At 43.5% G+C, this 12,293-nt stretch overlaps 1 protein-coding gene across 1 annotated transcript; it reads left to right on the top strand.

Annotated features, from left to right (window-relative positions):
• Positions 1-9,292: 9,292 nt before the first annotated feature.
• Positions 9,293-11,908, top strand: LOC148543124 (zinc finger MYM-type protein 1-like). The gene is made up of 4 exons (XM_088457586.1): positions 9,293-9,410; positions 9,709-9,870; positions 10,138-10,629; positions 10,722-11,908. Exons 1-4 carry the CDS (start codon positions 9,293-9,295, stop codon positions 11,906-11,908), a joined length of 1,959 nt encoding a protein of 652 aa, XP_088313712.1.
• Positions 11,909-12,293: the final 385 nt, after the last annotated feature.

Below are 12,293 nucleotides of genomic sequence, written 5' to 3'. Positions count from 1 at the left end.
TCTCTCATGGTGGCTACAAAAGGCCCATCTGGACAAGGGTCACCCATTCTGGATTCCAAATTGGGTGCTCCTCACCACGGACGCCAGTCTTCGCTGATGGGGGGGCAATGACAGGTCATCATACCTTTCAGGGAAGATGGACAAATCAGGAAAGTCACCTGTCCGTAAACATCCTGGAGCTTCGCGCAGTATACAAAGCTCTCAACCTGGCACAGGACCTACTCCAAGGCAGGCCGGTCCAGATCCAGTCCAACAACGTGACCAAAGTAGCCTATCTCAATCATCAGGGAGGCACGCGAAGTCAGGCAGCTATGATGGAAGTGACAAACATTCTGATCTGGGCAAAACGTCATCTTCTGGCTATCTCTGCACTATTAATCACAGGAGTCCTCAACTGGAAAGCCGACTTCCTAAGTCGTCAGGACATACACGCCGGAGAGTGTGCTCTCCACCCGGGGGTTCAACTCCTGGTGAACAAATGGGTCCTACCAGACATAGACCAGACATAGACCTCATGGCCTCACATCACAACCACAAAGTCCCCAGACACGGGTTTAGGACCAGAGATCCCTCAGCCGCCTTCGTGGACTGGCAGTGAGGTAGGACTTAAAGCTGGCATATCGCTTTCCTCCAAATTCCCTCCTCCCAAGGGTCCTCAGGAAATTCAAGCAGGATGGCGGCACAGTTATACTAATAGCTCCTGCTTGACCCAGGCGCCATTGGTTCACGACATATGGAATCTATCTGTCACAGGTGGAAGAGGACTTGGACCCGGAGTGGAACCAGGAGAGGTTTTCAGGGCAGATTGCTGGTACTGGAAGGATGCAGGCTTCAGAGGGGTATTATTCATGAGTGGCCCACTGGCAGGTGGTGATCCAGACGGTAGTATTCCCGATAGGTACGCAGAGAGCAGGCAACTGCTAACCGTATGACTGGGGAGAAGCACAGACTGTCGGATATCAGCAGGAGTTCCCCTAGGGGTGGTAACCTAGAGTAGCACTGCTGTCACACAGAGGTCTGACGAGGGTGAGTGGAGTCTGGAGCGAGCAGGGTCTGAGGATAACAGCTAGGAACAGGTAACAGCAAGGGAGCACAGAGAGCTTGCACTGGGATAAACGTTGCAGAGAGCTTGCACTGGCATAAACATTGGACTGGCAAAGAAATGACTGCTCAGCAGCCCTTAAATACCAAAGGTAACACCTGATGAAATCCAAGATGGAGGTGCCCATGTTGTGCTGCAGCACTGCCTAAAGTGACCCAAACTGACACCTGCATTCAAGACTCTGTACCTGCGTGACCCTGAGGTATGCAGCAATGACCTCCAGATGCCCGCACCCCTGCCAGAGGGACCCCGCCACAGCGTCTGAACAGAGAAAGCTCGCTGGCTCCAGACACACACAGCACTGGTTGTGACACTATCCATAGACACTCCGTTTCCTTTTCCTCTATGGCCGGATCTGTTACTGCAGGGATCTGTTACTGCATCCCGACTTATCTCATCTGTCTTTGATAGTGTGGCTTTCGAGTCTTCCATCTTAAGAGCCAAAGGTTTCTCCAGCTCTGTGATTCAGACGATGCTTATGGCATGAAAGTCTTCCTCTGCCCTCATCTATTACAGAGTTTGGCATTGTTTTGGTCAATGGCGTTCCTACAGAAAGTATTATTTTAAAGGTTTTAATGGTTTTCCAGCGAAGGATTGTATCTCTGCCAGGTGTTAGAATTTTTTTTCAGTGTGTTTTCGAGTTCAGCGACCCTTTGTCTCACTGGTGGCACCGTGGGATTTGTCTTTGGTTCTCAAGGGGGTTACAGGCTTCCCCATCTGAACCTCTAGACTCAGTAGATTTGAAGTGGTTGACAGCGAAGACACTTTCTCTCCTCGCTATCTCTTCTGCACGCAGAGTCTCTGATTTGGCAGCGCTCTCTTGTAGCTCCCCCTTTTGGATTTTTCAACAGGATAGAGGACCTCATTCAGAGTCGGTCGTTGCGGCCGCACGGTCGTACGCCACCGATGTTCGCTAAACTGCGCATGCATAAAGTTCGCAATGCGCGTGCGCAAACTAGCTGCTACGATCAGAAATTTCTCTCTCCTTGGACACAGCCAGGTCGGTAGTTTGAGTGACAGGATGAGGCGTTTGTGGGTGGTAACAGGGGAAGGTGCTTGAAAACGGGGGAGTGGAGATCCGAACGCAGGCGTGCCTAATTATGCAAACGGCGTTTTATGGGAGTGCATAATTAACAAAGTAGTGTCATAGCACACGTGACATGGGAGGTTTTTACACTGACATGATCGTAGTGCTTAAGAGAGGGTATGGTCAACCTTAAGCTCTACGACCAGTTCCGATGGTTCCCGATGGTCTCGATTAATCCTTATATGCCCGGAGATGACGTGTAATGCGTACGAGAAGGGGGCGTATTTTTTTGTCTTACGGCCGCATCCTCCCCTTGGTCGGCCAGCTACCGATCCGACATTAAGGACGCAACTTGCGAGTGCATCATTTGCATATCCGGCCCCTTTTCCCTTATGACCGTGCGGCCGCAACGACCAACTCTGAATGAGGTCCAGAGTCCTTCGTACACGGGCGGGTTACCTTCCTAAGGTAGTGTCCCGTTTTCATGTGAATTAAGTGATTGTGGTTCCAGCTTTCCAGTCTTCATACCTATCTGTAGGTGAAGCCTCACTGGATGTGGTTCGTGCTCTCCGTATCTATGTGGATCGTACAAACTCTTTTAGAATATCAGACACTCTTTTTGTGTTATATGGTTTTCACAAACGAGGCTGGCCAGCTAACAAACAGACTATGGCTTGATTGTTGCATATGACTATTTCTCAGGCTTACACGGAGACTGATCTTCCTGTTCCAAGCACGGCGACAGCATTTTCTACCCGGTCTGTGGGACCATCATGAGCGTTTCGTCGTGGTGCCTCTGCTGAACAATTGTGCAAGACGGACTATATGTGGAGGTGGACCTGAGGCATCCTGGGAGCTGAAAGCTTAACTGTTTGGTGCCTGGATCACTATGGATTTCAAAGAAAAAGAGTTAACAAAGGTAAGTCTACCATAACTCTTTTTTGTGCAGCGAGGCTTCCAACCAATCCATTCCGCAGACATGGAAGAGTTTTTCTAAAAAGTGTGAGAATGGCAGCGGAGGGGGGTTTGTATCCACATTTGCAGAATCCATTTTTTGGCTGCAGCGGATACAGCTAATAACAATTTATGTGCTCTCTGCACAACACGTGTTCCCTCAGGCAGGATACCAAAAATTGCCCATTCAGGGAGGAGAGGTAGATAGTTAAAAAAGTGGCAAGTAACATAAACCCACACCTGAGCACAAAATCTTTGTATTACCGGACATACCCAAACACAGCTTGTCCTTGGAGATCCACATCTGGCACAGGAGAGATCCTCTGCCAATCCTATCAAATATCTGGGAAGGGTTCCTCTGGCTGCTAAGCATGTAATCTACTATCTTGACAAAGATCAATCCTGACCGAAACGTCAACTTCATGTATTCATGTCTGTGAGTACATTTAAAAACCCTTTTCTACTAACGGTGAGTGCCCATTTTTTTGGACTTATATTTTGGACCAGCATGTCTTTAATGGAGCATCACCCTTGAAGTGCCTTGAGCAGGGAGTACAGCTATCTGGATTGTTGTGATGAGGAGAAAGATATGTCCAATGAAAATTATTGAGAAAAAGTTATACATATGATGCTGTGGGGATCAGTTTAACAGAAGTAGCTAGTGTCCACAATATATGTGTGGTTAGGGATGGGAATTGATCTCTCCATTGTGCTAATCCTGTTTTTAATGTGTCATAATGTAGTGGGGTGTGGAGAAAGGAGTAATGCATACATATGGCTTTATAAGGAGGATTCTCTGTCAATAATAATTGGACTAGCGAATAATTGTGATCATCTGGGGACAACACTGTAGAGAGAGTAGAATCATAATGTTAAGCCTGCAAAGGGGAAAGGGTTGGAGCACCAGATATTTTTCAGCAGCCTGTGAGAACAGCAGTGGTTTCCCCGTTGAGTCATCAATAAGCTCCCTAACACAAACCAGGCTCTTTGTGGACCTTAATGTGCAAGGATGACCTGCTTCCCCATGTTGAAAGTCTGGGTTGTGCAATAAGGAAAGATAAAGAGACACATAAGGGTTTAACTTGCATTTATGGCTTTCTAAGAAGGGGTCCTATACAACCCCTTCTTACCATTCTAAATGAAATTGTGAATCACCTTTTCTATCTCTAGGGTATCGCAGCAAGGACCTAATTCAGACCCGCTCTCTAGGATGCGTTCGCTCGTAACCGGCCGAAGTTCGCATTGTGACCTGCAGCGATAGTTCGGGAAGCGTTCGCTTGCTGCGCATAGACAGCCCAGCAGAGTGAGCGACAGGAGAGGCCGTTTGTGGGTGGTGACAGAGGTTGGCCACTATAAATGGGGGAGTGGAGATGCGAACGCAGGTGTGCTTGAGCATCTCAACGCCATTTCAGAGGCGTGCATAAATTATAGGCAACGTCATAATACACTTCACCTGTTTTTTACACAGAAATGCTCACAGTGCTTGCGGTAGGGTATGGTCAGCCTCAAGCGTTGCGATCGTATCCAATAGTACCCGATGTACCAATGGTTGCATACACTTCCTGAAGATGATGTGGGCAAGTGGGCATCTTAAGACAGGCTGGTGGATGTCTACATACACTGAGCGATTGCACGGCAAGACATAGTGGATAGTGGGTGTGCTGATGCCTTGCCGTGCGATCACCTGCCTTCCCAAATTTGTATACGCTGGGTGCGAGCGTATGCATCTAGCGAGCGGGTCTGAATGGAGCCCCAAGACACAGAATGAGAGGGGATTGAAGTGGATAAAGTATTCTTGGAAATAGAATCATCTACACCTGCTTGGCACATCCTAAATAGGAAAATTTATGCTTTCTACTTCTCTCAGTATCTCCCAGGATGCTATGCAAAATGGTGGTTACATTATATGTATATTAATTATTAAGGTTTTTGATTGTTTGCAACTCCAAGTATGTAATTGCCTTGGTTGCCCTCCCAGACAATGTGGATATCTCTGGACCATAAGCGGCATATATATCCCTTTTAGAGTTACAAAGCAGTGGACTTTTCAAAATTAATTGTGAAGCCCGACACTGAACCAAATTCCCTGATTTGCACCATCAAAGGTCCAAGGCTCCCCCTTGTCCTAACACATACAATAAGACATAATCTGCAAAGGCTGAGATCTTAATGACCTCAGCAGCACACATGGGAGAAGGAAAGAGGCACACTTGGAGAGTGACAGGTCAGAGGCACTCTTGGGGAGGTATAATGGCAGAGGCACACTTGGGGTGGGATAGGACAGAGGCATACTTGGGGAAGGGAATCAAGGCACACTTGGGAAGGGATGGTGGTAGAGGCATACTTGGGCAATGGATCAAGGCACAGTTGGGGAGGGATGGTGTTAGAGGCATACTTGGGGAGGGATGGAACAGTGGCATACTTGAGGAGGGGGGCATCCTCAGAATAAAATGCTATAGCGGCTCTGTCCCACCACTGCAGGTACAGCCAGGGACTCATCACTGGAGGAATGGCTGAGGGAAGGCTGCAGTCTGCCGACAACACTAAAGGCTAAAGGAACACTAAAGAAGTCGGACCCTCTCTGTACAGACTACTCCTGATTCTCCGCTGTGCTGGTTTCTTGATGCGGAGATGATCTGACTGCAGCCAGCATGTAATCACAGCCGCGGACTGATCTTATCGTGGACACAGCTTTGGATGCAGGAACATCACTCATCAGCCGGTCACCAGCAATGATCCCAGCTGGACACCTCCATGGATTCCAGAGACTGTCCTCAGGGTATATGGGCAGACAGTTGTGAGGATGCCACTGATGGCTACTGAACAGCTCAGTGGGAGCTGGGAGGAGTGGGGGAAGATGCAGTGGTGATGGAGAATTTAAACAACCAAGACAGTGGAGGAGGTGCTGACACTCTTCGGCATGAATGAGAGCACAGGACTGGGCCTGGAGCAGGTCAAGAAACAGAGGTGTGGGAGAGATGTGGGTCCAATGGTACATTGCTGCTGGTGCTCTCACTCCTGTAGTGTCACCCACAGTGATCAGAGCATCACTCCTCCTGGCTGCCCGATCAATGAGAGTGGGGCCTGGGATACACATTTCCCATGCCCCCATCTAAGCCTTCCCGTTCTGCAGCTGCAATGGTCTGCTAGTCAGTGTCTGCAAGAGGACCCACACTGTGCTGATGATCCCGACAGTAAACTATGAGCTCGGGCTCAGTACATTAATACTGGCTGTACGCCCCTGATGGCGGCTCACACTTGTCTAAAATGTTTTTAAAAAATCACATCATCATACATAAAAATACAGATGAAAAAGGCATAATAGTATTAGTAAAAAGAGCCCTACTGCACTTCTGGGAGCTGCTGGCCCCGCCCCTATGCTCAACATTATGATGCCATGAGGGGGCAGCACAGGGCACTGTTAAGCTCTTTTACTGCCCTTGTCCCAAAATCCTGAGGGATTCCAGCCCTGGGCTGACCAGTTTGGGGCTGGTTAATGGTATGGCAGGGGGACCCATGCTGTGTATCCCCCTGCTATTGCATTAACCGCCAAGCTGTTTATTGGAAAATAGAGGTAACCTCACATTCCCCCTGATTCTCCAATACCAGCCCAGGCTGAGTGACCCAGGGAATTGGGGTTGGAGGACCCCACACATTTTTTACATTTGTAAAGCTATTGGTGTCTGAGCCGCCGGCTTTTAGCACTGTTTGAGTTCCCAGCCTGCTTTTACCAAGTGTCGGCTTATAACAGTGGCTGTGTTATTTTATAGTGACTGTCTACATTGTGACTGTTAACATTTAGTTATTCATTGTCGACATTTTGACTATGATTATATTTTAACTGTCCACTTTATGACCCTGTCTACTTTATGTACATATCGACATTTTGGTTGTTAACATTCAGATCATGTCGACATTCTGTATGGTGACATTTTGTTGTCAACATTTTCATTGTCTAAGTTTTGACTGCCTGAAATTTGACTACATCCCATCTGAAATCAGACAGATCTCTGTGTACGTTCAACTCTGAATAGACCACAATTCCAACTACACGCTCCTGATCCTCAGAACACAACCTACATGCAAATGACCAATTGTTGTCCAGTGTATTACTTCTTAGTAAGTACCTTGTCAAACATAATAAGGTAGTAATGTCCCAGGGCAAACTATATCACCATCATTCCAGTAACAGGGTTTAATATTATGTTATTGGTAAGAGACAGTAGTCTATAATGACATTTGCATTTTGGTATGGTTGACATGGAAATACACTTGTTGGAAACCTGATTCATAAGCTGCCAATGCTGGTTTCTGGCTGTATAAGTGCAGGGCCGCAACTAGGGGGGGGCTGGAGGTGCATATGCACCGGGTGACTGATTATGCAGGCGCCAATGACCGGCAGGGGCGGGCGGCATGAGAGGTGAGCCCCGTGGCCAGCAAACCTGCTTTACCATGCCCAGCACTTAATACAGGACACTTGCATGTACAGCGGGATACTCGGCGATCACCTGTCCCGTGGCCAACAAACCTGCTTCTTACCGCTCCGCACTTAAACTGGGACACTCGGCGGCTCAGCTGTTTCTTGTACTATGTAGCAGCCGCCGAGGAACAACTACACAGTCAGAGTCTCGTGAGATGATGATGTCTTCATCCCGCGAGACAATGACTGTGAGCTAGGGGGCGGGGCCTTTTCACTGCCAATTGTCAAGTGACAGTGTGAGTAGTGTGCACCCTATCTGCCCAGCAACCCACTATATAACCAATTATAAATACCCCACGTTAACTTATTAATGTAACTAGTATATATTACCTATATCTACATACATTTTACATATATCTATATATATATATATATCTGTATATATCTATATATATCTATATATATGTGTATATATATCTATATATATGTGTATATATATCTATATATATATATATATATATATATATATATATGTATATATATAGATATATATATATATATATAGATATAGATATATACAGAGAGAGGTAGATAGATATATAAACTATATATATATATATATATATACACTGTATATATATTAGGATATACATGTATATATATAAAGCTCCATATATATATACTGTATATACACACAGGGTGTATTTCAACGTTTCAATCTATACTGAAGAAAATCAGTAGATTGAAATGTTGAAATACACCCTGTGTATGTGCTAATTATTCTATTACAATTGCTGTGAGTGCAGCACTTCTGGACTTGTATGTATGCGTGATCACATTGTGAAGGCACCGGGCCAGTCATTGTGTTTATGAAAGTGCCGGGCCCCTCTGATTACTATATATATATATATATATATATATATATATATAGAAACAAGTATAATAAACTGAAATTTCAAGATTATATAGATGTATATATAATATATACACACACACACAAAACAGGCAGAATGGTGGCACTCACAGTTTTGACAAAAGAAGGACAGTAGCCCAATATGCTATATCAACGTTTCGGTTATTGCACCTTCGTCAGAAATAGCATATTGGGCTACTGTCCTTCTTTTTGTCAAGCCGCGAGTACTGCCATTCTGCCTGTTTTGTATTCAATTGACTATGGATGGCACCCGGTGAGGTGATTCTAGATATATATATATATATATATATATATATATATATATATACACATATACACACATTTGAAACACCACAGAATTCATTTGCCTAAACATAGGCATGGAATAAAAAAAAAAAATCCAAGCCAGCCAGAAGCTTGTAAGCTTATATCTATCTAGCTACATATATTTATAAATCTATATCTATATACAGTATATATATATATACTGTATATATGTCTATGTATATATATATACACACACACACATCTATATATATATATATATATATATATATATATACACACATACTTAAATGTCCCGCTGCCTTCCTATATAGTGACACTCAGGACATAATGAAATCCTTAAACAGGGCGGCATTCGTAAATATATAAAAAACATGAGGCAGGGTAAAATGAACCCACTTGATCCTGCCTCATGTTTCTTTTATTTGTACAAGTGCCGTCTGTTTCAGGATTTCCAAATATCGAAGTTACATTGGGTGCCAGGATGCAGTAGCAAATATATTTGCAATATGCTGTAATAAATACTCAGTTTCGGCTTCAAATTCAGAGTACATTTTATTTTGGTGCGTAAAGTTAAAAAAGGTTGCAAAGATGTCGAAGAAACCATCGGGAGCTGAATACAGGAAGAAGGCGAGGGATAGAGAACAAGCAGCACAACGTTCATCATCCTTGATGTCGTCATGGTTAAGCGACAAAAAGTCCAAGACAGGTGCGTTAAAAATATTTGAGTATTATAACACTAAATTAAAATGCTTTTACTTCAGGTGAAGTTCAAGCAGTTTTGGTATTTCATTATATTAGTCGGACGACCGCTTACTGCGTCACCTTCTTCCCAAGGCCATCCTGTATGTATTTTTAACAAAAACGTGGTTGTTATTTGGTATAGCAATTTTCATACCTTTAAGTTTAGTTTTAAGTTCAATGCAAAGTTTTTAAAATGGAATGTTTTGTTTAGCCTACATGAAAAATGAAAGATGTGTTATAGGATGATTAAACTTTTTTTTAAGGTGAAATGGAAAAGAGCACAACACAAGAGGAGATCAGGGACCCACAGGCAGATACTTCAAGCAGCTTTACAGACATTCACAACCAGGACTCCATTCCTGGAACCTCAGCAGGCTCACAAGGAGTTAGTTGCAGGGAATTCGCTTTTGATTTCACTGACCCAGGTACGTGACCAAGTACAATTTCCGATCCTGAGAGATGTTTCATCACAAGAATGAGAACAGAGACAGAACATGATCCTGATCTTAGTGGAAGCATGAGAGACGGAAGACATCTCACAAAGGATTGGTTTTTTAAACAACTTCCAAATGGGCAAAAAGTAAACAGATCATGGCTAGGCTATAGCCAAACAAAAAATGCTTTGTTCTGCATTCTATGTAGGCTATTTTCACATTCTGCATCGGAGAAAAAATTGTTCTATTTGGCTAAAGAGGAAGGTTTAACACAGTGGAGAAAGCTTAGTAATAAAATCCCAGACCACGAGAAATCACTACATGACAAATCATGTTTTTGTAATTGGAAAACTCTTGAAACCTCCCTCGGAATCGGTGGTATAGACAGAGAACTTCAACACCAGATAGCTAAGGAAGAAAAACATTGGCGAGCAGTCTTGCATTGTATTATCGATGCTATTATGTTCTTGGCCAAGCAGGAGAGTCCCTTGAGACGATCTCAAGAAAGCTGTGAGTTTGGGAACCCCAAAAGTGGCAAATTTCTAAACACCATAGACCTTATATCGCACTATCACGCTCCTTTGTGCGAACACATAGAACGGCACAAGAAAGGACAAGTAAGCTACTTTTCTTCAGCGATTCAGGATGAATTCCTAGAAATAATTGCAGGAAAAGTAAGACAAGATATACTGAATGATATAAAAGAAGCTAGATATTTTGCACTCATGTTTGATTGCACTCCAGATGTGAGTAAACTTGAACAAATGACGGAGGTAATAAGATATGTTAAAGTAAGTGAAAATGGCCCAGAAATTTTAGAAGATTTATTGACTTTTTTGTAGTTTCTGACAAGACAGGCCTTGGTCTGAGTGAAGAAATCCTCAAGAAAGTACAAGCTGATGGTTTAGACATGAAGTATTGCAGAGGTCAGTCATATGATAATGGAGCGAACATGGCTGGAGTTTATAAAGGCGTCCAGAGAAGAATACTCCAAGAAAACGAATTGGCATATTTTGTGCCTTGTGCTGCACACTCACTAAATTTAGTAGGTGTACATGCTGCTGATGTATCTCCTGAAGCACAGACCTTCTTTGGGACACTTCACTCTCTCTATCTCTACTTTGCAGCATCAACTTCAAGATGGGAAATTTTTAAGAAACATGTCCCAACCTCACTAAAATCACAAAGTAAGACAAGATGGTCAGCGAAGATAGAAGCCATCGAGGCAGTGTACAAACATTTAGATAAAGTTGTGAAGGCCCTGGAAGGATTGGGGACTGGCCCTCTGTCTTCTGTAGAAACTAAGTCAGAGGCAAACTCTCTGTTGAAACACATAAGCAAGTTTGAATTTATAGTCGTCACATGTTTTTGGTATGGAATCCTAAGAAAGATCGACCGTGTCAGTCAGTATCTACAGAGAGATGATGTAACAGTTGACAAGGCAGTAAGAAATATACGTGGGCTGATCAATCTGATTCAGTCAGCGAGAGATAGTGCTGTGTCTGAAGCAATAACCGAGGCTAAAGAAATAGCACACTCTAACAATTTTACAACTGATTTTAAAGAAACTAGAAGAAGAAAGAAAAATAGGATGTTTGATGAAAGTGAAACTGCTGGTGATGATGCATCTAACATCTCACAGGAAAAATTGGAAGTCGATGAAAAAATGAAATCATCTCCTCCAGCGACCATCTTGACACTTATTTATAAACATAGGCTTGAAGAGGCATATCCTAATGTCACTACAGCACTTAGAATCTTTCTAACACTTCCAGTCTCTGTCGCCTCAGGGGAAAGGAGTTTTAGTAAATTAAAACTTATTAAAACCTACCTAAGAAGTACCATGGGTCAAGAAAGGTTAACAAACCTCAGTATACTTTCAATTGAACACAAGAGAGCCTCCAATCTTAGCTATGAAGATATTATAAAAATCTTTGCTGCAAAAAAGCTCGCAAAGTGCAGTTTTGAATTATTTTGGTGTGCCTGTGTGTTTTACATTACAAGCAATTTGTTCTGTCGAAATTTGTAATTTTAATAAAATAATTTGGACATTTGATGGTTTTATTTAAGAAAATTTTATTAATATTTTTAAGGGATGTACATTAAATTTATGTCAGAAAAGGCCATCTTATGATGGGGAGGGGGGGGGGTTTGGGGGCGCCATATTACTGTCTTGCCCCTGTTGACAAAAATCCTAGTTTCGGCCCTGATAAGTGTGCTTTACATGTGGGCAGAATTGTGCTCCTTTACAACTGGGCATGTGGTGCGTATGCTGCTGATGTTTTTAGTTCTACATATGGGCAAAAATACATCACTTTTGTGTGCACATTTCTGAACAGAATGCGTCCAACTCTGCATCAGTGCCATCCCCCCTCCTATATATTTCTCTGTCTCTAGCTGTATGATTTTACAGT

Source organism: Taudactylus pleione, unplaced genomic scaffold (genome assembly GCF_031769625.1).
Source record: "Taudactylus pleione unplaced genomic scaffold, aTauple2 ptg000006l, whole genome shotgun sequence".
Lineage (NCBI taxonomy): Eukaryota > Metazoa > Chordata > Amphibia > Anura > Myobatrachidae > Taudactylus > Taudactylus pleione.
Note: the sequence above shows the minus strand (reverse complement) of the source record. Positions and strands in the feature narration are given on the sequence as shown.

What these genes read in the sequence shown, in the direction of transcription:
- LOC148543124 (XM_088457586.1), top strand. Translation starts at nt 9,293, where the DNA reads ATGTCGAAGAAACCATCGGGAGCTGAATACAGGAAGAAGGCGAGGGAT. An exon ending in CGACAAAAAGTCCAAGACAG is followed by an intron (nt 9,411 to 9,708) that starts GTGCGTTAAAAA and finishes CTTTTTTTTAAG; the next exon opens with GTGAAATGGAAAAGAGCACA. An exon ending in TGATTGCACTCCAGATGTGA is followed by an intron (nt 10,630 to 10,721) that starts GTAAACTTGAAC and finishes ACTTTTTTGTAG; the next exon opens with TTTCTGACAAGACAGGCCTT.